Here is a 22543-nt window from a genome sequence, read left to right as displayed (position 1 = left end):
ATCACATAATGTACTTGGACAATATTCAGACCTGTTCAGTTGTTTCTCAGCCATTCTGAGAAACATTGTCTTTAATTAGTGGCAGTGATTTTGTTTACAGTGGTTTCCTCGGGCCATTTGCCCTTTTTCACAGCAGACATTTTGACATGCACGCGGGAGGAAAAACCTGACAACGTTTACAATTGATTTACTATTCTGATCCCTAATAATTTACCTCTCAGCTTTTCCTACTGTGACACCTTATATTAATAGAATATTGATTGTGCTATTTTACATTTCCTCTGTGGCTAACCAAACAAGAATAATCAGTGTATTTGTGGGCAGAAACATTTTACATTCTTTCTTTTTTTTTACACATTTTATACCCATTAAAACCACCTGAATAGATCTTCCACATATGAAAGCACAAACATACCCTTTTATGGGTATTAAATTAGTTATTATGATTAAAAAAAGAGTTGTATGCAGATATCAATTTATGTCACAGTATGGCACATTTATCAGTTGTGCAATGCATCAACAGATATTGCTATTAATGTATAATAATTGAAGGCAAAAAATAGGCTCAATTGTTCTGCACTAAAGAAACACAAGGAGATAATCTTATTTTCAGACTATGTAATACAGTTAAACTCTTTTACTAACGATAATAAAGTCCTTGTAAAGTTGATATCAAACTATCTAGTCAAAGTCTATTTCAAGGTCACTATTGTGGTTGATAGTCCTGCCTGTTGCCCTGTTTAATATTCATGCAAGTAGATTTTCTCCTGACACACAGACACTTCTAAAGCCAAGCCATGTATTTCAACATTATTTATTGCAGTTTTAGGCAAGCCCATTCTTCACGCTTGTGTTTTATTCAAATCTAATTAGTATTAAAGAGTTCTCATGACATTGTTGTTTTGGTACTAACACAGTCTCTTTCAACTCTGTTCTGTTCCGTTCTGCTCCTACAAACCTCAGCTGCTCACCATCAGCCAAGAATTTTAAAAGAAGAGCTCAGGAAAAAAGTGAAGATAAAGCTTGAGAAGAGGTTAAGAGAGGTAACTGCATATTTTGCAGTTGCACACTGGGTCAGGAGGAGGAATAGCCAGCTAGAGAAGTGAGTCACAAAAGACAAGAAGCTGAGTCTTTTCCAAAAGACGACAAGGAAAAGTGCCAATGGTTAGGGGTTATGAATCGGAAGGACATCTGGCCAGTTGGGCGTAAATTCTCTGTCTTACTTCTGTCCCCTGGACGATTGCGGTGCAGCAAGACTGTAGGACTGCGTCAGACTCTGGACCCCGTTGGGCCCTCCCTGGCCCAGGGAGATGGAGCAGAGCTGTGGGGGTTCTGTGGAGTTTGGCCAGTGGTCTTGCTGACGCTCCAGAGCAACTCAGTCATGTTTGTGATGGGATATTTTAGTTGTGCCAATATGCGTCATTCACATGCGTCTTGACCCCCTGACACTAGACAGACACCCAGTTTTAGCAGTCCTGCCCTCCCCCTGCATTAGTCCTGCCATTTTCAACAGCCACACTAATATCCACTGTTAACTAATTTTTCCTCCTGCTCTACCTCCCTCCCTCCTCCCTGTCTCTTACTCCTGTCTCGTGGGTGTAGAGAAGATTATGATCTGTCCCTTAAAGCATCAACTGCCATCATCAACCCACTCTGTTCACAAATCACTTCATGCTGTTAAACACAAGCCCATTCTTCATCTTCAGCCTTTACATGGTCTCTTCAAAAGTATCCTGGGTTTGTGATCATTAACCTGGTGCTGTGAGGAGCCCGAAGGCAGAGGTTAACAGCGATTCACTTTTAATTAAAAGGGCAGTAAAGCAGCTGCTGGTGCACCAAGTTTCAGCTGCAGGGTGTGACTCACTTGTTGTTGAGCCCATTGAAGGTAGCACTGAATTCAGGCTAATGCTTTAACAAGACCATGTTTTTGAGTGTAATATGTTACTGCTTCTCCTACATGTTGATGTTTGATAGAGAAGCTGTAACTATCTGCATTTGCCATGAAGCAGCATGGGATCATGGGAACATGGGAATCGTTGTGTTGTCTCAGTTGGTTCTGCTGTGCATTTGTGGTTTCGGTTCACCCCGGAAGTTTCAAGACGGGTTAAGCAGATGATGACATTAAAAGTGCACTGGAAAAGTTTAAGCTGACACAAGTACACTGCTTAACAAAATATACAACATTAGTCTCCTCATTCTTGGATATTTTAATGCAGAAACGTTACACATTATATCTTAAATGGACTAATAATTATGACATATGACATTTAGGTATTTTTAATGGCAGGTTAAATGGCTAAAAGCCCACAGTCCATATGCCACCATCGAGTCCATCACAGTGTTTTACTGTACAAACATGATGGCAGTCAAATGAACCTGTTCTATAAAGACATGAGCATGGCCTAGTAGTTACTGGCATAAGGGCTTATTCAGTTAATGCTTACAGGGATAAGCTATTTACACAGACAAGCATTCCCACAACACTCCATGTGCATGTAAACGTAGTCACTTGAGTACATCCGTAGAGGACTGATTTTGAATGACAGCCTTGACGCTGTTATTTGATTGGCAGAGAGCTGCATCCCTAGGAGTGATCTGGACGGAACCAATGAGAGAGCAGCCCCAGGTCACCTGCTTATCAAAAGTTGATAGACATACATACACACTTGTTTGACCGGCATCTTTGCCCATGAAATTGACATTATCAGGATCTTTGATCTGATCGGTTGGTCACATCCTTTTCCAGTCGAGTGTTAGTCAGGACAGACAGTGTCAGACAGTAGTACCCATCTACTGTATGTTTGTATATGTCCTAGAAAGAACTTGGGTATTAGTTACATTTAACAGAAATATAAATGACTGTTTTCACTCTTGCTTACTAATGCTTTGACACTTAAAGTACTTTCTAATTTTTCTCAGCTTCACCATGTCCCAATACATTAGCTTGGAGAAACTACAGCGAGACAAAAATGAACTTTCAGTTTTCCATTTTGTGTTGGAGAGAAGACACAATCATAGTCAACACTGTCATATTGGAACACTCACTAATCTCATTTTGGTTTCTTATATTGGAGCGTAATTTGGTTAAAAGGTAGGAGGGTAGGAAAAGAAGTAAGATGAGTAGAGAAGTGATTCTAGGTCTCCATCTGTGTCTCTTCCCTTCTGTCCTCAAATCAGTTTCCATCAATGCTGCAGCCATTCCCTAGAGTCATAAAAATAATTTCAGATCTTCATGTGCGTAAGAGAAGTTCTTCACATGTGAACTCATTCACTATCCTAAAAATAGACATTCCTCACAAAAAAGAGCCAATTGACGCAAGAGGTTATATCTGTGGCTATTTTTGACACTGACGGTGATTTTTCTAGCTTTTTTTTTTTTTCCCCACTGACAATATTTGTGTGCATTCCAGACTAGTTTTACTATAAACCATCACAGCATGATGGATTAAATGTTTTACAATAAAAGGACCAACTGTTCTGGAAATCTGGTTGAGTGTACTGTCACTAGAAGAAAAGCCTCACATTTTGAGGTTGTGTTGGCAGATTAGGTGGTGAGTCGTGAAAGTAGGTAATGGAACACGCCACATGCAAAGCAAACCCATGATGATTTATCCGTTGCTGCCATATTTTACAACAAAAGGAGTGACTTTTTGATTTCCCATTTCTATCTGGTCTTTCTGCAGTGCTAACTGTGATTAGCAGCTCCCAGTTAAGTCCGAAACACTCGCAAGATAGCAAACATTTGAATTCCTTGGTCGAGCACTATGTTGCAAAGACAGGAATGTGGGATGGGTCCTGTTGAAAATAGAAATCTCATTGAGCTCTGGCATACATTATTAAGATGGCTCACATTGCTTATTAGTGTAATGATCAGCTACTGTATCACTTGGTTTGAAGCATGTAGCCTAATTATTCAGTGGAGATGGGGACAGGATGGGGGCATGTCTTTGAAGCTGATTCTGCACAGAAAAATGACTTTGCTGCAATATGAGACAAACCCAACACATTCATGCAAATTGAAACTTTTAAACAAATTATCTTGAAATATTACATTAATTATAAAATGTGTATTTGATAAGCCTTTTTTTTTTTAAATATACAGTATATATTGTTATTTTTCATTGGTGGAGATGTTTTTGGTTGGGAATTCATGTTATATGTGTGTGTTTTTTCTTGATTATGTCTGTGTAGGTGCTGGCCAGAAGGAAAGAGGGATCTGGCAAAGTAAAGGTTCTCCTGCACTGGACACCTGAGGAGATGTGAGTAAAAATAGTTGTGTACTGTATTTGTAAATCTTTGTATCACCCAATATGTACATTAAACAAAGAAGGCATGAATTACAAATGAAGATACAGGACATGGACGAATGTACAGAATTACATAAATCATGCACTGGCACCTCTGAAATTCAGGAATTTGGTGTTGTGTATAGGCTAGTTAAAAACAATGGCAAAGATATCAGGAATCGCCTACAATATTCTTGTACTGATTTCTTATTTTACATGTTTGTAATTCCAAGCCTCAAGGCAAAATCACTTTTCTCAATCACAATTCTAATTATTACTAGTACTGTAATATGAGGAGCTCACCTTTCTCCACCATTCAGTTCAACCTCCACTATCAATAAACATGAAACATGAAGGATTGAAGTGATTATGTCATGACTTATAACTCAGTATAGACATACTATAAAATTGACCTATTCTAATAGTCTTTACTCTTCAGTCATCCAGAGTCTCACATGTTCACTGGTTGCCCCAAGAACTGTGAACATCAGTGATCTGCTGTCAGCAAATGTAGAAGGGCCCCCACCTAGTGTTGCCATTGAAATGTTGCACAACAGTTTGTATGCATGAGGGAGTTAGAAGTATTGCTAAAAGGTAAATGCGATTAAGTGCAATGGATTCCGAGTCGGCAAATAAACGATGACATTTAGAAATAACGTGACTAAAACATCACTCCAGTTTCCATCTTTCACTGAACCGGTGGGAAAAAAAATTGTAAACAGCAGACAAGAGGACATATGTGGACTGATGGGGAAACCACAATCTTACTATAAAATGTCCTTAGTCAAAATGTTCTGGCGTTGCTCTCGCACTGCAACAGTCATAACACGTTTGAGAAACTGGATGAGCAGCCAACACAGGACTAAATAAATTGACAGTCTGCAATATGAACAGATGGTGTGCAACAAAAGTTGTCTGTGCAATAAACACAGGAATGTGCAATATTTTTGGACATAGTGCATTAGTGAGCTATGCAGTTTGCATTGGAAATGGTGACGTGCAATACTCAGTGGTGCTTCGTGTTTGTGTATCACTGTGTGCGCGTTGCTGTGTGTTTTTACATGTTGTTTGTGTTCCATCAACCTGCCTCGGGACTACAGATGGAAATTAGCTAATGGCTACAATCTGGCACATTTACATGCAAATGTTTATTAATGTGCCCTGTCCTTATTTTCAAATTGAATAAATAAATAATTACGACAAAAAACTGGTTGGGAAGCAGTCACGAAACATGACGGTGTATTGCCAGCTACAGAAGCACATTCCATAAAAAAGTTAATATATTCCCAGTGTTGGCTTAACTGCACTGGATTGAAACAGATAAAGGTGGATTTTTCTCTACCAAATGTATCAGCGTTCGACACATGGACACGAGTAAAGGATCAGACTACTGACCCTCTGGTTGAGACAACTCACTTTCCCTTCTCAGCTATAGCTGCCCTTGGGTTCATGGGATTTATTTAGTGAGCAGTCTTAGTGACAGTCTCAGTAAAAACTTGCTCATAATAGCAGCAGGCCATTCTCATCTGTCGATCTCTCTAATGACGAGGGGGCGGGATAGTGGTAAGAGGGAAGAGGGGAGGGAGGAAATGGAGACAAGAGTTCAGAGATGCTTCTATGTTGCAGTTGAAAAGGCTCCATGTTATGCCCACCTTGATTGTTGACATTTTACACTGAGCCATGTAAAGTCAGCATAATGGTGCCCTGGTGCCATCTATCATCAGACCTGTGACATGTAATATATCCGCTGTCCTGCCATGCCACCACCATAGTCGTACCTTTTTATATACAGAATATATTAATGCACATAATTCCCATTTTACAGAAGCTGGTGTTAAAGGAACTAGGGAAAGGAGAGCAGGGAGAAGGATAGGAGCGGTAGAAAAGAGATGGAGAGTTTTGGGGGTGGTCTTCCCTGGGTTGTGATGATCACTCATTTTCCAGTCTTCAAGTGCCACAGGAAGCCATGTAGACAAGAGGAGGCTTGAGTTGGAAAAGCTGTGTCTGTCGCACAAACATTTCCTTTTTGAGCTGCAGGGGTGCATGTATGTACAAGTGCACATTAAAAATGTATGTTTATCCGTCTTTGATAGTTTTATGTTCCTCCTTCCCCCTTGGTAGAATTGTCAACTTGGTGGCTTTCCTTTATGTCAAAGCTTGAGATAAATCTTAATGTCTTCCTCTTTAGACCCATACAACATTTGTCATAGAAAGCTTTCAATGTGAGGAGGTTAGAGCCCCAAGCTCTCTGCAAATGAAGCCTAGAAGAATCGACTTCACTGAGCAGCTAGTATTTGCAATCTCTGAATAGTTGTGTACCAGTATCATCTATTCATTATAGGGGGTAATTCTCGGTTTTTAGGTACACAGAGTGAAAGGGAAGTTCACACTTTAGAAAGTGAACTGCACAGCATGTCACTCTTGATGCACAGCTGCCGCTGACACTATACTGTCTGCCTAGACAGTAATAAGCAAGCATAAGTTAAATGATGGTCCACACAGCTCGGCAGTGCAGCAGTAGAGCAAAATGCTACACAAGACATATCTAATGTTATTATAAGTAGTGTAAAAAAAGTTCTTTGGTTAATTTTGAAACTGTGGCAGGACATATTAGACCGTGGCGGACTGCCACAGTAGATAATTAATGGGACACACAGCATATTCATGCTTGGAGTCTTGATGGAGCTGTTGAGCTCAACCTTGCAGAGTAGACTGGGTATGTGGGTTGGACTGAGGTCGAATCACGTTCCTACCACAAAGTAGGTCTGAATTTGGGACCTGTCCGACACCTTCTTGATATGGTGTACACACCTGCCCAAATTAATTGCAGCACAGTCTGATTTAATGGTGCAGGTGTGAAAGCACTCTTGCCAGGATAAATCTAGATGAGGCCCCCTAAAATATCCTGTTAAGCAGTGGATAAGCATCATAATTACTCTGTGGCTCATTCTCTGCTTTTTTGTGGCTCCGTCTCCAATTATTTTCCCATAATTTCATCGTTAATAAATGTCCGTCATTCACCAAAAGTCCAGCTCATCAGGCTACAAGTAGTTCAGCCCAGGTTTCACTAGCATCGCACCTTTCCGAGCCACACTGGTCTCAGCCAAGGTGAATTTTAGCAACACATAGTCATTTAAACAGTTGGGCAGCAGGGCTGGTGGGTTTGGCATTGTGCTTGTAATGAAATGGCTTCATGTCACACAGAAACAGAATTCAGTGATTCTCAGCAGGAAAGTGTTGAGTCTCTGCCCTCTAAAGATGATCAGAGAGAGAGAAAGAACAGGAAGAATTAAAGATAGGATGACCAAGGGCAAATGAAAAGTAAGAGATGAAGGAAAGGACTGGGAAGGTTGAAGGAAACTGTGAATGGTTTGAAAAACAAAGAGAAAAACAGAAAAACAAAGCGCAAAGAAACCTGGATGATACCTCATGAAGTACATTGCAGCTGACAGGCTCGGATGAACATACTGTAGCGAAACTCTTGTACTCTCAGCCTTATGCTGCTTCGGTTTTCTTTCTTTCTTTCTTTCTTTCTTTTCCTCCTCTCTGATCCACCTCTGCAGTCTCCTCCTCAGCCCGCAGTGGGAGTGTAATCTAGTGCACAGAGAAATAATGAGGCAAAGGGAGCGGAAGAAAAAGATGAAGTTTGGTGATCAGGATGGGCTAGTCAGATTAATTCTAAACAGAAAGACGTATATGGAGATTGATACAGTGATTCAAAGGCAGAATGGATTAGAGAAGGAATTAATGATACAGAGAATGGTGCAAAGTGAAAAGTGGGAGTTGGAAGAAAATGGTTGTGGGAGAGAAATGTGAAGAAGAGGCAGAATGAAACAGATAAGTTTTACCAGGAGATAAGGTTTCACCCACATTGATGCAGAGTTGGTGTTGGACCCACTTCCACTTCTCACTGGAATTGGGAGCGAAAAGAAGAAAAGAAAAAGGTGTAGTGGTGGGTGATTTGAGATCGATGTATGGAAATAAATGTAAGTGGAAATATATTGAAAATGAACTCTTACAGGGTCCTTCACCACTACGTTAACACTATTATTAAACCCTCGTGCACAAAATATTGTGCACAAGTAGAAACCTTTTATAGTCCTTGCATTCCAAGCAATCTCTGAAGAGTTGAGAGGTTTATTAAATGTATATTTAGATATTTAGCACCGAGTTAATTTAGGTTGCTCTCTCCTACCTGCTATTTTTCATTTTAAAGCGGAGAAGATCTGCATCTATAAATCTCCAACTATAGCAGATGTAATGCATTTTAAAATGGTATCTTAGTGGTGTGGATAGCGCATGAGGATAAATATATTAGCATTAGAGTAAAAATCTCATTGTCGTGTAGTTGGTTATCAATTGTTGTGACCCTCAACACAGAGTTCATTATCAAGTGCTGTACTATGTGTATGTTTTCCAGTAACCAAGTCAATGATTAGCCATGTAAATGTGGGATGTCATGTTTATTAATGCTGAAGCAAACCATTCACTGTCTGACTGACACTCATTAACTCCATTTGGATTAATAGGTAACTGATTAACATGAACCATTTTGAACATGAACCACCAGCAGCTCACTGAAGTGGAAAAGAGCGGAATGGTGAGAGAGAGAGAGAGAGAGAACTATAATTGCTGTCTAATCCTTGATGAATGGATTTCCACGTAAGCTGCGGAATGCCTTTGAATAATAAACAGTAAACCATGCAGTCAGTGACAGTGAATGCCTTGATCCACTGGCATGGATAGACGGTGAGCCGCACTCATCTCGGTCCCTCCTTTCCAACGGCTGCACTGTAGGACCGCTTTATGAACTGTTATTTTGTATGGTGCTGTTGTGAGTGGGCGACTATTTGCGTGTAGGCATGAGTTATTGTTTCAGATAAGACGTTGCGTCTTTCCGGGGCGCTATCTGTCTCTGTGACTCCCCATTTGAGTGTTCATCCAAGGTTGTGTGCATGCAGCTTTTCTGGGTTAGTTTTGAGCATAAAGCAAATGTCGGTTTATTTAAAGTATTAGTGTATAAAAGATATGTTCCCACATTACAAACGTGCACTATTACTCACAATAATGTTAGAAGGGCTCTCCTGAATGGCAGTTTTTCACATGTAGAATTTTCAGACATGCATTTTTTGTGGTGTGTGCCTTTGCCACACAGTTAATTTGACCAAAATATGTATAATAAATCTGGTTTCCTGTCTTATGATGATGATGATGCAGAGAAGTTGACCTTAGCATATGGATTCTTGAGTCATGGCCAAAAGCATCAAGTGAGCTTGAACTTTGACCACAGAATTCTTCCAGTCCAAGTGGACCTTTGTGCCGGAAAATCCACTAATACCTTTGATTTATTGTGGCCATACTTGAGGTCACAGTGAACTTGACCTTACACAAGGCCAATTATTTGGCTGTGAGTTAGGGATTATATCAAAAGGTGAATATGGGAAAAAAAAAAGGGGTTTTATGTAGATTTAACACAACTTCAGACACTGCACCCTTTATTTTAACCTATCAGTTTTTTAAGTGAGTAAATCTATTGGAAAATGTAACTGATGGGTCTGTCTCATTGCCCAGTGAATGCCTTTTAGATTGATTGTTTAAACATTGAATAGCTTGGTCTGCTCTTGGGGTTTAACCTTGGGTTTAACAGTGAAGAGAACCAAGAGCAAAAGCACATCTGAAGTAAGCTAAGAAAAGAGAAATCGAGAGCCGTTGCACTGCAACAATGGGTGTAGCCAAATCTATATGGAATTTCCTGCATTTAAGTTTAGAAAATAATATTGCAGTCTTTTGTATAAAATGTATAAACCTCTGACTCTTTAGGTAAAAATAGATGTTGTCACGTCCTGTTGAAAACACAAATTCGGGATGCTGAAGTTAAGGGTCATAAAAAGACGCAAATGATCCATAAGTGACATTTATCCAGGGTGTGAAAATGCTTTCCTATCTTTGTGCAATTCACTGATCACAAAGTAACAACCTCGCATGCATGGCTGATGATGAGCAGCCAGTGAAAATTGGCAAGTCATTCGTACACCTAAGCACCTGCTTGCTTAATTAAATTATAGCTGTGATATTTGGCAAGTTGAATGCTTAATTATGTTCTGCACCGTATCTTATCTGGTCTAAAGGGAGACCGTCAAAGAAACTGAACTGTATGAAAACTGTTATAAAACAACAGAGGAACTGCTTCTTTGATCTAACAGTCATCATAAGTGTCAAATAATCAAGTAATCACACACAGGCAAATAGGTCACATTGACCCAGATGTCAGATATTTCCTGCAGGTTGACTTGCTTTGGCAGAGAATTACTACCATGAGGTCGTTCAACTACTTTTTATGGTCAATGAAAATATGTTTTCCTTGCGTTAATCCAGTGTATCTATTTTAATTGTTCATTACTTGCCTAAAGATAACAATATTTTAAAATCAAAACCCTTTTTTTCCCTCTTTCTGTCTAATGCAATGTGATGAGTCTTCCCTTACTTGGGGGCAACTCATTTTATCACAATGCTTTACAATAATACCCTCTCTAATTTTTACCTACCTTGTGGCCTCTAAAAAACACACAGTACTTTAGAGCTCTGGACGTCACATAACTCACTTTGTTTACGCCACGGTGGTGGCAACAACAGCTTGCTGGTTTTAAGGCGTCAGAGCTCACACTGAGATTGAGCAGTATATTGTGGAACTTGACAGAGTGAATATAGTATCTGACCCGTGTAATGCCCCCACACTGCTTTTCACAAGTATGGAAACATCTGGAGCAGACATGATTACAGACCTGCATTAACCCAACATCTTCAACACGCATGCACTAACTTTACCTCATCCCACATTGCAATGAAAGTGTCTAAAATAAACAAAATATTAAAGCTAGTAAGCACTGGATTCTGTATGTGATATGATATAATCACTACACAAGCAGAGTCTTTTATTCTATTCTTGGTTAGAACTTATGGCAGTGATCCACCTCTGCTATCTCTCTGGATCTTTGGGGATCTGGTAAAAATGCGCTCCCTTTTGCTTCCCCCCCCCCCAAATGTCTTGGAATTCTGGGGAACAACAACAGCAATCCACTGTCTTCACTTACCATGAATGGAGCTCTGGTACCTGACATCAAACCTATCATGGAACCAAAATAAAACCATTTTGGTAGCTCTCCCACAGTGGCCTCACTCCCAATAAACATTTCTGGCTCATACAGAAGCAGTGCAGCGCTGTTCACATCCACAGACGTATAACCGGCACCATATAAACCAGGCGATATTTTCATAAAGTAAAGATGGTGGATAGCGGTTGTGTGCCAGGATGCCAAAACAGTTGTGGACGGGCCAGTGGGAGATCACCAGATCACTAAAGATATCGAGGACGACAGAGGTGGATCACTGCTATAAAACATGGACGGAATGATGGGGACCCACAGGCAACACTTGTATTTGTATCACTTCATATCAGGTAGTGTCGTGAAAGATGATACTGCAGTTGGCACCCGGATTTGCAGCTTCCTAGTCGGCCCTAGTAAGGGGAAACGTAATTTTACTTTCGAAAGTATGTGTTACTGGTGTGAAAGCACCACTAGTGCAAAGCATACTTACTGTATTTTGAGACAAACAGTGACTTTAGTAAGGGACACGGTCATTGTCAGTTATGTTTCCCCTTATCTGGATGCAAATTTCAGCATTGTTTCAGACTCCAATGCTAATTAACTTAAATATTTTGTTCGATTTACTTACTTTTAATGTGATGTGTGAGTATTCTACAAAGTACAACTAGGGGAAAGTTTATCAGAAAGGTGAAGATGTCGTAATGCTGCAGTTCGGGAATAATGTCCACAATGGCTGTTTCCGTAATTGTGCAAAGCACCCAGTGGTATTGTATGGATCAGATATAATCAGTCTGCCAGTCCTGTGATATGTTGCTTCATCTCCATGGATTTAAAGTGCCCAGTGAACTCTTAAAGCTCAAAACAGGCACTGGTGCAGTTAGTTTTTCAGAAGCTTTTACCTACCAACATGGTTTGAGACCCCTGACGTCCGAAGTGCTATACAGCCGTTGAAGAGACGAGTTGCCCAACATTACCTTGTATGTGTAGCCTGGCATGTACGTGTATTAGGGCTGTAACAATATGCAATAAGAAACCGAAATCGCGACACTCAGATCCACGATCCTGTGTCGCGGTGTGAGAAGGCAGAATCGCGACACACCCCTTCCAACTCCCAGAGTTATCCCTCCCGTTCAGATCCAATGAATCATGTGACGCCTGCCTGCAAAAGTTGCGCTAGTTGAAGAAGAACGTGAGGAAACATGGCAACCAACCCAGAAATAGCGGATCCTCCGTTTTCATTTAAGTCAGCAGTATGGCAACATTTCGGCTACCCGGTGGAGATAAAGGACGGCAATCATGTAGTCGACAAGACCCACACAATTTGCCGTAAGTGCTTTAAAGGGGACATATTATACCCCATTTCCCCCATTAAAATAGTTCCCTGGTGTCCTAATGAACATGTCAGTGACATGCCTTGGTCAAAATACCATAAGGATGAAGCACAATAGCAGTTCAATAACCCTGCTAAACCCGCCCCTTTCAGAACGCTGCATGGTCCCTTTATATGCAAATGAGACACAGGCAAACACACACCCACTTCTTCCAGGGGGTTTCTGATTTGTCCTCTTTATAGCGCTCACTCGCTCAGCTGCTTCTCGTCTCCCCCTCCCTCCACTAGTTCTCTGACAATATCAACATGGCAGCATGCGCAGAAAACAGCGAGAGTGCCGTCAAAGGAAGAGACGTCCTACATAAGGATCGAGCCGAACAGTGCCGAACTGTAAATCAGTTAAATACACCTAGGGACAGCACAGCTGATCGCCACCGCTGATCGCCAGCAGCGCGCGGCGATCTGAATAAACTGGCGCTGTATCAGACCGGTGACTGTATGCTCCGGAGCTGGCGATCAGTTTAGGCAGCTCGCCGCTCGCCGCTGGCGATCAGCGGTGGCGATCAGCTGTGCTGTCCCTATGTATCCATGTGTCGGAGGTCTGTTCCTGTGACGGCACTCACACATACAGCGCCAGTTTAGGCAGCTCACCGTTCGCCGCTGGCGATCAGCGGTGCTGTCTTTTTAACTGATTTTCACAGAGAGTGCAGCACCGCTGCACAGAGAGTGGAGCACCGCTGATCGCCAGTGGCGAGCGGCATAAACGGCCGCTGTATGTGATCAGACTGAGTCTGTGCTCCGGTCATGGAGGACGTACTGAACAAATATTTTTAATTAGGACGTGTCAGAATGGTTAGTTATGAGCTCCATGTGACCTTTTCTTAAAAATGTGTGTGTTTGTACGTCGGTGAAATACGTTCGCTGACTAAATACGGCGACCGCTGGCCGCAGTCTGATGCGAAGTGGTGCGAACACACGTTTGCTGACTTTATCCGGAACATTAGCTTCATATATAAAATCCTCTGAGGCTGGAAGTTTGTGTAAAACACTGTGCTCCACTGTGCAGCCACCAACAGCACACTTGTCCCTCCGTGTTGACATAATACCGCTCTTCCTCCCTCGCCTGCACTCTCGCAGGGACAAGGTGGAGCTAAGGTGGAGCTCTCGAAGTAAACTTACTGGTGGGGCGGTAACATTCGCGGTGAAATGCGCATGCTGACGTCATAAGCGCAGGGAATTCAACATCGAGTGTTTTATCGCCTATACTTACACTTAGGGGAACCACGAAAACATGACGGAGTATTCTTTTTCCACACTTTGGTGACTGGTAGGGCCCCCAGAGTCCCAAATATAAGTATTAAAATGGTTAAAAAGTTGATTTTACATAATATGTCCCCTTTAAGTGACAACAGATAACGCCAGAAACATTGCCAATGCTGTCGAAGCGGCCGGATTTTCACCGCATATACGATGCTTTGCTCACACCGTTAATCTGGCTGCGCAGAGAGGGATGGGCGTTCACCAGATGTCCCGACTCCTCGGCAGAGTGAGGAAAGTTGTCACGTTTTTCCACCGCAGCATAACAGCTGCATTGAAGGAGAAACAGGTGATGCTACAGCTGCCCTTACACAAGCTGGTCACTGCAGGTGACATTGTCACAGCACAGAGAGCAAGCCGTTTTGAAGAAGAAGAATTTTCAACTCCCTTAAATCAACTCCACAACGAGTTTGGTTTTCTTAAGAGAAAGAAGTTGTTTATTTGTTTAAAGGTGACATAGACCGGAAGCTCCAATTAACGCTGCGTTTTAGTGTGTATCTGCGTCATTACATCGTTTATGAAACCCTAAAGTTTCAGAACAAACAGTTCAGCCACTGCTGAGAAAATAGTGTTGTATTGTTTTCCTGGGCTCTGCGAAGCGGATCGACACTTCCTTAATTTGATGTCGTCATCAGAAATCCTCACCACCGTAGCGCCTCCCGGTGCGGGCACTAGTCCGGGCACATCCGGTTGCGTACATTCAACCGCAGAAGAAGAAGAAGAACTAGTCTCGTTGTAGCTGCTGAGATGCAGAGCATCCACCGTGCCAGAGGGGGAGCTGTGTATCTGAGCGCTGGCCTATCTATTACGTCACTTCCAGGTACCTGGCCAATCACAGGACAGTAGGAAAGCTCTCGTTGGCTGGCCAATCACAGCAACTGTTTGGTCTGAAACAGCGCGGCTGACGAGAGCGTCAGCGAGGAGATATTTTGATCGGCTCGTTTGCAGCGATTAGGAGGTTTTTAATCATGAAAACAAGTTAATATATGTAAGTAGACCTCCATAACTAACATATCACACATGTGTGATACAAGCATTCTATGTCGCCTTTAATGTTTACTTACTTGATTTGTGGTTTGCAGCACAGGCAGTAAGCCTCAGTTACCTCAGTGTGAAACAGTAGCCATTTAATTTACTTTGTAAATGTTAATAATTTGCATAGTTAATTTTGTTCTTTGGTGTTCAGTTTATAAAGGTTTTTCAAACGTTATTTAATAAAAAATATTGTTTTAATAAAAATCGTTCTCCCCCCCCCAAAAAAAAAAATAAAAAAATAAATCGTGATACAAATCGAATCGTTGGTCAAAAATCGTGATACGAATCGAATCGTGGGTTTGGTGTATCGTTACAGCCCTAACATGTATGGATTTAAACAGTACCTAAGTAGCATTGTTTTGATTCCAATCAAAGGATGGGATTGTGTGACGTTGGCTAACACAGTTCTATATAAAGGCATTTAATATTTTAGTGATTTAATATACACTTTGCTTGTTTTTGAAGAATTTATTGCTTCTGTCACCACTGGGGCCTTTAAGGCCTGAAGCTGGCCATCAATTCATTTTAGAAGACTCCCCAGTAGCTCTCCCACAGTGGCCTCACTCCCAATAAACATTTCTGGCTCATACAGAAGCGAGCCAAACGGTCCCATCTGGAAAATAAAATAAATCCGTTTGTCTTTATTTGGCTTGGTGTGACTTTGGGTGGAGATCTGTTTGTGTGTGGGTGTGAATGGGGGGGACCTTAGGAAGTGATATACATACTATAGAACATACTTAAGTGTATACCATGTTACCATGTGTGATGCGCCGAGTCCTCAATGCCGCAGTTTTGTGTGCCTCCTCTATATCACAATATAATAACACATCAGTACCACAGCGCACTCGCGCTGACATGTTTACGGTGGCTCCGTAGTGGAATGTGCACGTAAGCCGTGCACGCACACAAACACACATGGGTGTTTACTGTATATTTAACACTCTGCAGGTCCTTCTGTGATTTGAAGTTTGATTTTCACAAGGGCAAATAACTCAAGACTAACCCAAACTTTGATGCTGCATTGAAGTGGGCTGTTTCTAGTCTTGTCCCTGCCTTTTGTCAGCTTCATCTTCCAGCTCTCACCACCATTAAAGGGGATAGTAGGCAGGTGTCAGCCTTGTACTTGTTGTATAAGTTGTATTCTTATGACATTCAGGTTGTAAGGTTGTAAGTTTTAGCACAAGATTGTTGTGATTTTTAGAATACAAGGGTGTACTCACTGTAACATTCAGATGAACTAGATAATCCAGGCTTTATTTTCTGATGTCCGTTGTTAACTGTCAAAATAATTATCAGGGCCTTTAACCTCATGTCACAAATTTGCTGTTGCATTTAGTTTTGTTCAGTATCAGGCCATTGAATGTACTCGATGCCTATACACGTCAGTCAACATAACAAGGTCTCGCTTAGGGTACATGTGTTTATTCAAAGGGCACAGACTGAAATCTACAGATTTTATAGAACATGTACTTGTACTTAAACTGTATATTCTTTGTGCATCAAACTTGAACCATTACATATTGGATTTTGGTAGATTATAAGCACACCACAATGACTCTTTGTTAACTGTGACTCTTTACTAAATTGTCCCATGTGGGTAACCCCACCCTATAGGCCCATAAAATATGCCTTAAAAGGCTTTGACAACTACAGTAAAAGTGAGTTGATTATCCTCCCTCTCCACGTTCCCTGTCCTCAACCTCTCTTTTCTTGTCCTCCATTTGTCAGTTTTCTGTTGCTTTTCCTCCCTTTTGTTCCCCATCACTGTTCAGTTGTGCTGAATGTGCTGCACGTGAAGCACTACCTGCACACCATTCACTGAATGGGCTGACGAGGCATGTGAATGAGTGATTTGGCCTGGTGGCTGCCTGCTTGGCTAAATGCTGTGTGCAGTGAGTGTGTGTGTGAGTGTGTGTGAGTGTGTGTGAGTGTGTGTGAGTGTGTGTGTGTGTGTGTGTGTGTGTGTGTGTGTGTGTGTTTCCGCATCTCTTGGGGCTCCGGTGATGACGCACATAGTGACGGGGGGAATGCTGGGGGTTGGAGTGGGGGGGGGAGTCTGGAGGAGGGAGGGGAGGTGCAGTTGGCTCGCTAAGCTCTTTGTTTCTTTCTTCTGCACCTTGACTTGCCACGCCAGTGCTTGCACGCTCTTTCTGCAGCGATCATACTGCTGTGTGGTACAGTAGGATAGAGCTGAGTAATACCCCTACATGTGTGCGCAGGGGTGTGCGCCTGTCTCTCCAAGGCCACCACGTCTCTGTTCTTAAAGTCGGGTGGTTTTAATTCAATTTAATCGTGCGTGGTGTCAGTATTTTAAAACTTCTTTCCCTACATCGTATCATTTTAAATAAACGGACACAATCAGCGGTCCCCCATCTAGAAGTGAAACAAAGTGAATGAGACTAGATGCTACTTCATAATTGACAACATGGGACTATACAACAGTTTGTCCTCTTTCTGTTCTGTGAAGGTCTGCACACTCTCTCACACACACACCTGTGTGCATGTGTGTCCCGCTGATTTGGTCAAGGCTGTTACTTATGGAAATGTACGCAGTGTTCAGAGAAAGGTGTCAGCATGTACCCTGGACTGTGAGTGAGGCTCTTTGTTCCTCTCTCACACCCACTCCATTCCCCCTTTTCTCCTCCTTTTTCTTGTTCGAGCTTAGACCTTGACCACATGCCCCCCCCCTCCTGTATGTGTGTGTGTTTTTGCAGACTACCTGATGTATGGGTGAATGAAACAGAGCGATGTCAGCTGAAGACTAAAGTGGTGCACTTATCCCAACTACCGCAGGACACAGCCATGCTGCTAGACCCAAATATCTATAGGTGAGTTGCCCTGCCCTTGTGTACTTTATATGAAGGTGCGTGTACCTTTAACATCTACTTCCACCAGGTGGCACCAGAGCAACCATGATAAAAAAAACATAAATAAAATAAATTGCCCTGCTCTTCAACGTGATAATGGATGCCAACGTTTTGACAGTAACCACATATGGTGGCTGTTTGAATCAGAACTGACTGACGCTCATAATTAAGTGGCCCTGTTCAAGTGTGAAACTCTTCCACTTGAACGGAGGCTCCATTTCATCTGTACGCTCATGTTATTTGAATTGTGTGCAGCACAGCCAGTGAGACGGAGAGTACATTCATCAGTAAGATGAGAAAACAAGGTTAGCTTTATGGTACACCATAAAAGTCTGAAAGAGGAACAATGAGCCTAAAATAACAAGGGTGGTCATCTTACCAGAGATATATGGCACACACTCTGGCTGATTTTAATTAGATCTGAAGGCTCAGTAAATGCAAGGGCTGCTGCTGGACTCTGGTTTCATAGTTGAATATAACCATCAGCACTCAGCCAATTTATGTCAAGGTTGTCCTAATGCATGAAGTCTCCAAAACAAATGAAGTGATTGGTTACTGTGATGATGCATACAGTAGGCCACAGTCTTTAAGCGTATTAACACACGATCACTTCTTATTTGTTACGACCATGCTCTCACACTTTGACCTCACAGACTCTTCTTCTTTTTTTTTTCTTTTCTTTTTCAGAGCACTTCCTCAAAAGCGGCTAAAGTGCAGGTAAGTTGAACCGGCTCCATAAATGTGCTTATGTTTGACATCGAGTAAAATGTATTGATTATATTCATAAAGATGCATTTAGTTATAATAACTTACTTATTATGCTGCACTCACTGTACCTTGGTGTGTTTGGCTTCACATAGTAGACTCTCAGCCAACAAATTAAAATAGTCTTAATCAATTAAGATTAAGAATTAAGACTTAAGAAGAATCAAGACTGTTATTGACATCATTATTGATACAAAGGCATGAAAGTAGATTCTGGACAAAAAAAACTGAACCTTGTAAACTTTTTATGTACACAGTACACACTACAAGTATCTATGCAAGAATACTCTCATCTATAGCAACTATTGTGTATGTTTATTATGGAATTTCATTCATACAAACAACTAGGTTGTGCCTTTTTGTCATTTTTCTGAAGTACAATTGTTTTGGCAGTATTTTTATAGTCCGATACAGAAATATGTGGCTGGTGCACAAAGATAGTAGAAGTAATGTGTTTGTCGGTGCGTCTATCACAATTATTATGTGTATCCAGACTAAACAGTGGCCAGAATATTCTTTTTATTAACATCAGCTGATGGAGTCTAAACTTAGTTTTAAAATTTGGATAACCTAGATCATCCTGAGCGGCAACAACATGTGTGATTTCTTGTAACCCACAATATCACCACTCCTGTTCACTGTATATCCAGCAAATTGAGGAAAAAAGGCGCGCACACACACTGAGGTCATAAGCCTTGGTATTTGGTCCTCTCACTCAAACACAGTGCCATATTTGGCTGTTTTGATTGTTCCAATAACTGACCTCAGTTGTTCAGCGCAACAAAAGCTCTAAAATGCATGATATAATGTATCTACAAGTGCATGGTATAATGTTTCCACAAATGAATGCAGCCCAGTGTCTGAACATTCAAGATAAAGCTCATTTCTGATACTGTAATCTTTCATGTGACACACTTAGAGCAACTCATCCTCTCTCTCTCTCCCTCTTTCTCTTCTGTCTCTGTGATCAGCCTGTAAGGAGTCATCTGTGGACTTGATACTTATGGGGGAAATCCATGCTCTGAGGAGATAAATCTGGGATGGGCTGGGATGATCTTCATCTCTTTCTGCTGAATTGGGGGATTGCAGTCATGAAAAGAGGACGTTAAACCATTGTTTCAAATAAACAAAAATGAAAAGAGGAAAAATGAGAACTTGAGCACAGCTAAGTGTGCAGTAAAATGGGACTAACACATTTTAAAAAAGTTTTGTATTCATCAAAAACTTATCTAGATGGTTTTTTTTTCTGAAAACAAACACCAAGCTCAAAATATTCTTAATACCTGGTGGTGTTGAAAACTGTTCTGTGTGACTTTGTCAGAAAATGCAGCATATTTTATATCTGTTTTGTGTAAAATATTTATGCAGATTTGTAATATATTTTTATACCATGGAAAAAAGCTTGTGTACCTTGGATCTTTGTGAAGGTTTTAAATAGAACCGTATTGACTGTGAGAATCTGTTATCTGTCACTTGTAGGGATATTTGAATATTCTAGTTGTAATTATATTGTACATAACAAAGTCCTCTTAACAAAATTGTCCTATTTATACTTACTGAGTGCAGTACTTATTACTCGTGTGTATGACAGTGAAGTGTGACATTGTGCCAGTAATGTCAGACTTGTATTCAATCAGATGCCAAGTGTTAACAGGAGCAATAACTCTACCATGCAACTATCTGTCATGTAGCTCTTAATCTCACTCAGTCTGAAGAGACGACAACAACAACAACAAAAAAGTGGCCGCGCACACTTACTTATCTCCCAACTTCCTCATTTCCAAGTAACGTGAGCTGTGTTTAAGGTAGTCATTAATAATACATTCACATCACTTCCATTAAGAATAATTGTTAAAAAAAACCTTGTCTTTTTTTACTGTTTGACTCTTTTGGGAACTGAATATGCTTTTGTAATAAAAACAACACAACTGACAGATGTTGACAATTGCAAGTTTCTGTGTGTAGATGGGAGAAGGGTGCAATTTCATGCTTTCGAAGTTTCCCCTATGTGCAGTGAGAGAGAGATTGGCTGGATTATTTGGCGCCCATTAGCAGAACAGCTTTGGGAGCATGCTGTGGAGGAGCTAATGAATGGGCCAGCAGGGCAGAACCCCTGCCAGGCTCAGCTGTCAGTGAACATGTCTGCAGAGACACAACTGAGTTCAGGGAGAGGTCTGCTCCACTACCCCTGTCTTACTCTTTAGTGTCTCTTGTACTTACATGCAGACACATACACAATTCAGGGGAAATTAGGTCTCCAGCATGTGACATAATGAAGCCTTTAGCTGTTGTTACATTGTTTAGTGAAGGAAAGCACTGAAAGTTTGTTGGCACCCTGTTGTTTTTGCATGCTTTATGTCTTTTTTTCAAATATGCAATATCCTGTGGCAGCTTATGGAACTGTTTGGTGGAAATTTTCTAAGACGGTAAAATGAAGATGGCTCATTCTTAGGTAATTTCCTGTCCTTCCAGTCCCAACATCAGGTCAACTTACATGTTGTACTTAGCACTCCTTTCTTCACACAATGTGGTGGTCAGTTTCAGTTTTGTCGTTCTTCTTATCCATCAAGGTTACAGCAGAACTAGCCTTTGTATTAAAAATGACTTTTTGATACATGCTGTCATTTTCAAAACTTAAAGACTCCAGACGCAGTGAAATAAGGTGTGAGGGGAGTGATTGGTGACTGGTACCAGTAAGATGGTCGTCATGTGGCAGGGGAATGCTTAGTTCACAGGATTTTCTCGAGTACTGACTTAGTGTTGTGCTGCAACGACTCATTCATTATTAATCAATTACTAAATTCATTTTGATTTGATTTTTTTTTTTTTTTTTGAAATGATTGGATGAACAAAACAAGACATTTGAACACACAGTTCAGTTTTGACCAGACATGGTGCCAAATAGTGAATCTGGAGTTCAGATTCTAGTGGGTGATGACATAACCGGATCATACTTTTTCAAAATGTTTTGTTCTGTTAAAACCAAATTTCTCTTACACGGAAGAGTGACCTCTCGTATTTTCCGTATTTGAATCCCTTTTGAAAATATGACCTCATGAAGTTGATGTCAGTTCAGAAAATATTGAAATTTAAAACGCATGTTCTGTCCAATTTGTTCGCTGTATTCCTGACCTTATTTTGCTTACAGCTTGTTACACAACTCGTGGGACTTTACACAGAGGATCACATATTTATAGTCACCAGGAAGTTCTTGATGATAAGCATGTCCTGTGAGCATAGAGTGCTGCCGTCAATGTGCTATAATTCAGTTGCATGTGAGTCGTGTTGCAAGACATTTGAATAACCTTGTACTTTTTTCAGTTGAACAACATTCCCACACTTCTATCGACAGGACTTGAGTTATTTGGTTGTGACAAAGCTGGAGTCCAAGCTACAAACAGGAAGTGGACTAAATCTACAATGGACAGTTTAGCTTAGCAGGAAGACGCGTCCTTTTTGCCATGTAACTTGCTTGTTGTGCTCCTGTTGTTTTGGTTGCAGTTATATTTGTTTAAAATGACCAGGTTTTGGAGATTTGTACGTTTAAAGTATTGTAAGCTTGCTGTTTGAAGTATGTTATATTTGTCTCACACCGTACATCGGTGCAACACCTCTCTTCTCACTCTCTGACTGAAAATCTTTTCCAGCCTCTGCTGCGATCGGTCAGCTGGCCCATTCTTCAACTGCTTAAAGCAAATCTCTTGGAAATGTCACGTTCCTTAATCAGAGAATTCATGATCCGCTATAAACACAGCAGTAGTCATGGCAACGGCGATGTCGGATATTGAAGGTCAGTATGAACCAACCATTGGACCCGAACCACCTTTGCACACAACA

The 22543-nt window shown here is 41.1% G+C and overlaps 1 protein-coding gene across 3 annotated transcripts in view; it reads left to right on the top strand.

Annotated features, from left to right (window-relative positions):
* The window catches only part of LOC131470572 (zinc finger protein aebp2-like), a 28852-nt gene extending 8214 nt beyond the window's left edge, over positions 1-20638 (top strand). For 2 of the 3 annotated variants that reach the window (XM_058646481.1, XM_058646480.1), the window contains exons 6-9: positions 4192-4259; positions 17789-17902; positions 18629-18658; positions 19678-20638. In XM_058646481.1, the coding sequence (XP_058502464.1) occupies positions 4192-4259; positions 17789-17902; positions 18629-18658; positions 19678-19684 (219 nt within the window). In that variant the 3' untranslated portion in view covers positions 19685-20638. Of the gene's footprint in view, positions 1-4191; positions 4260-17739; positions 17903-18628; positions 18659-19677 lie in introns of those variants that run through there. The other variant, XM_058646482.1, reaches the window with a different exon arrangement.
* Positions 20639-22543: the final 1905 nt, after the last annotated feature.

This window comes from Solea solea, chromosome 12 (genome assembly GCF_958295425.1).
Source record: "Solea solea chromosome 12, fSolSol10.1, whole genome shotgun sequence".
Lineage (NCBI taxonomy): Eukaryota > Metazoa > Chordata > Actinopteri > Pleuronectiformes > Soleidae > Solea > Solea solea.
The sequence above is the reverse complement of the archived record's forward strand: the minus strand, read 5'-3'. Positions and strand labels throughout refer to the sequence as shown.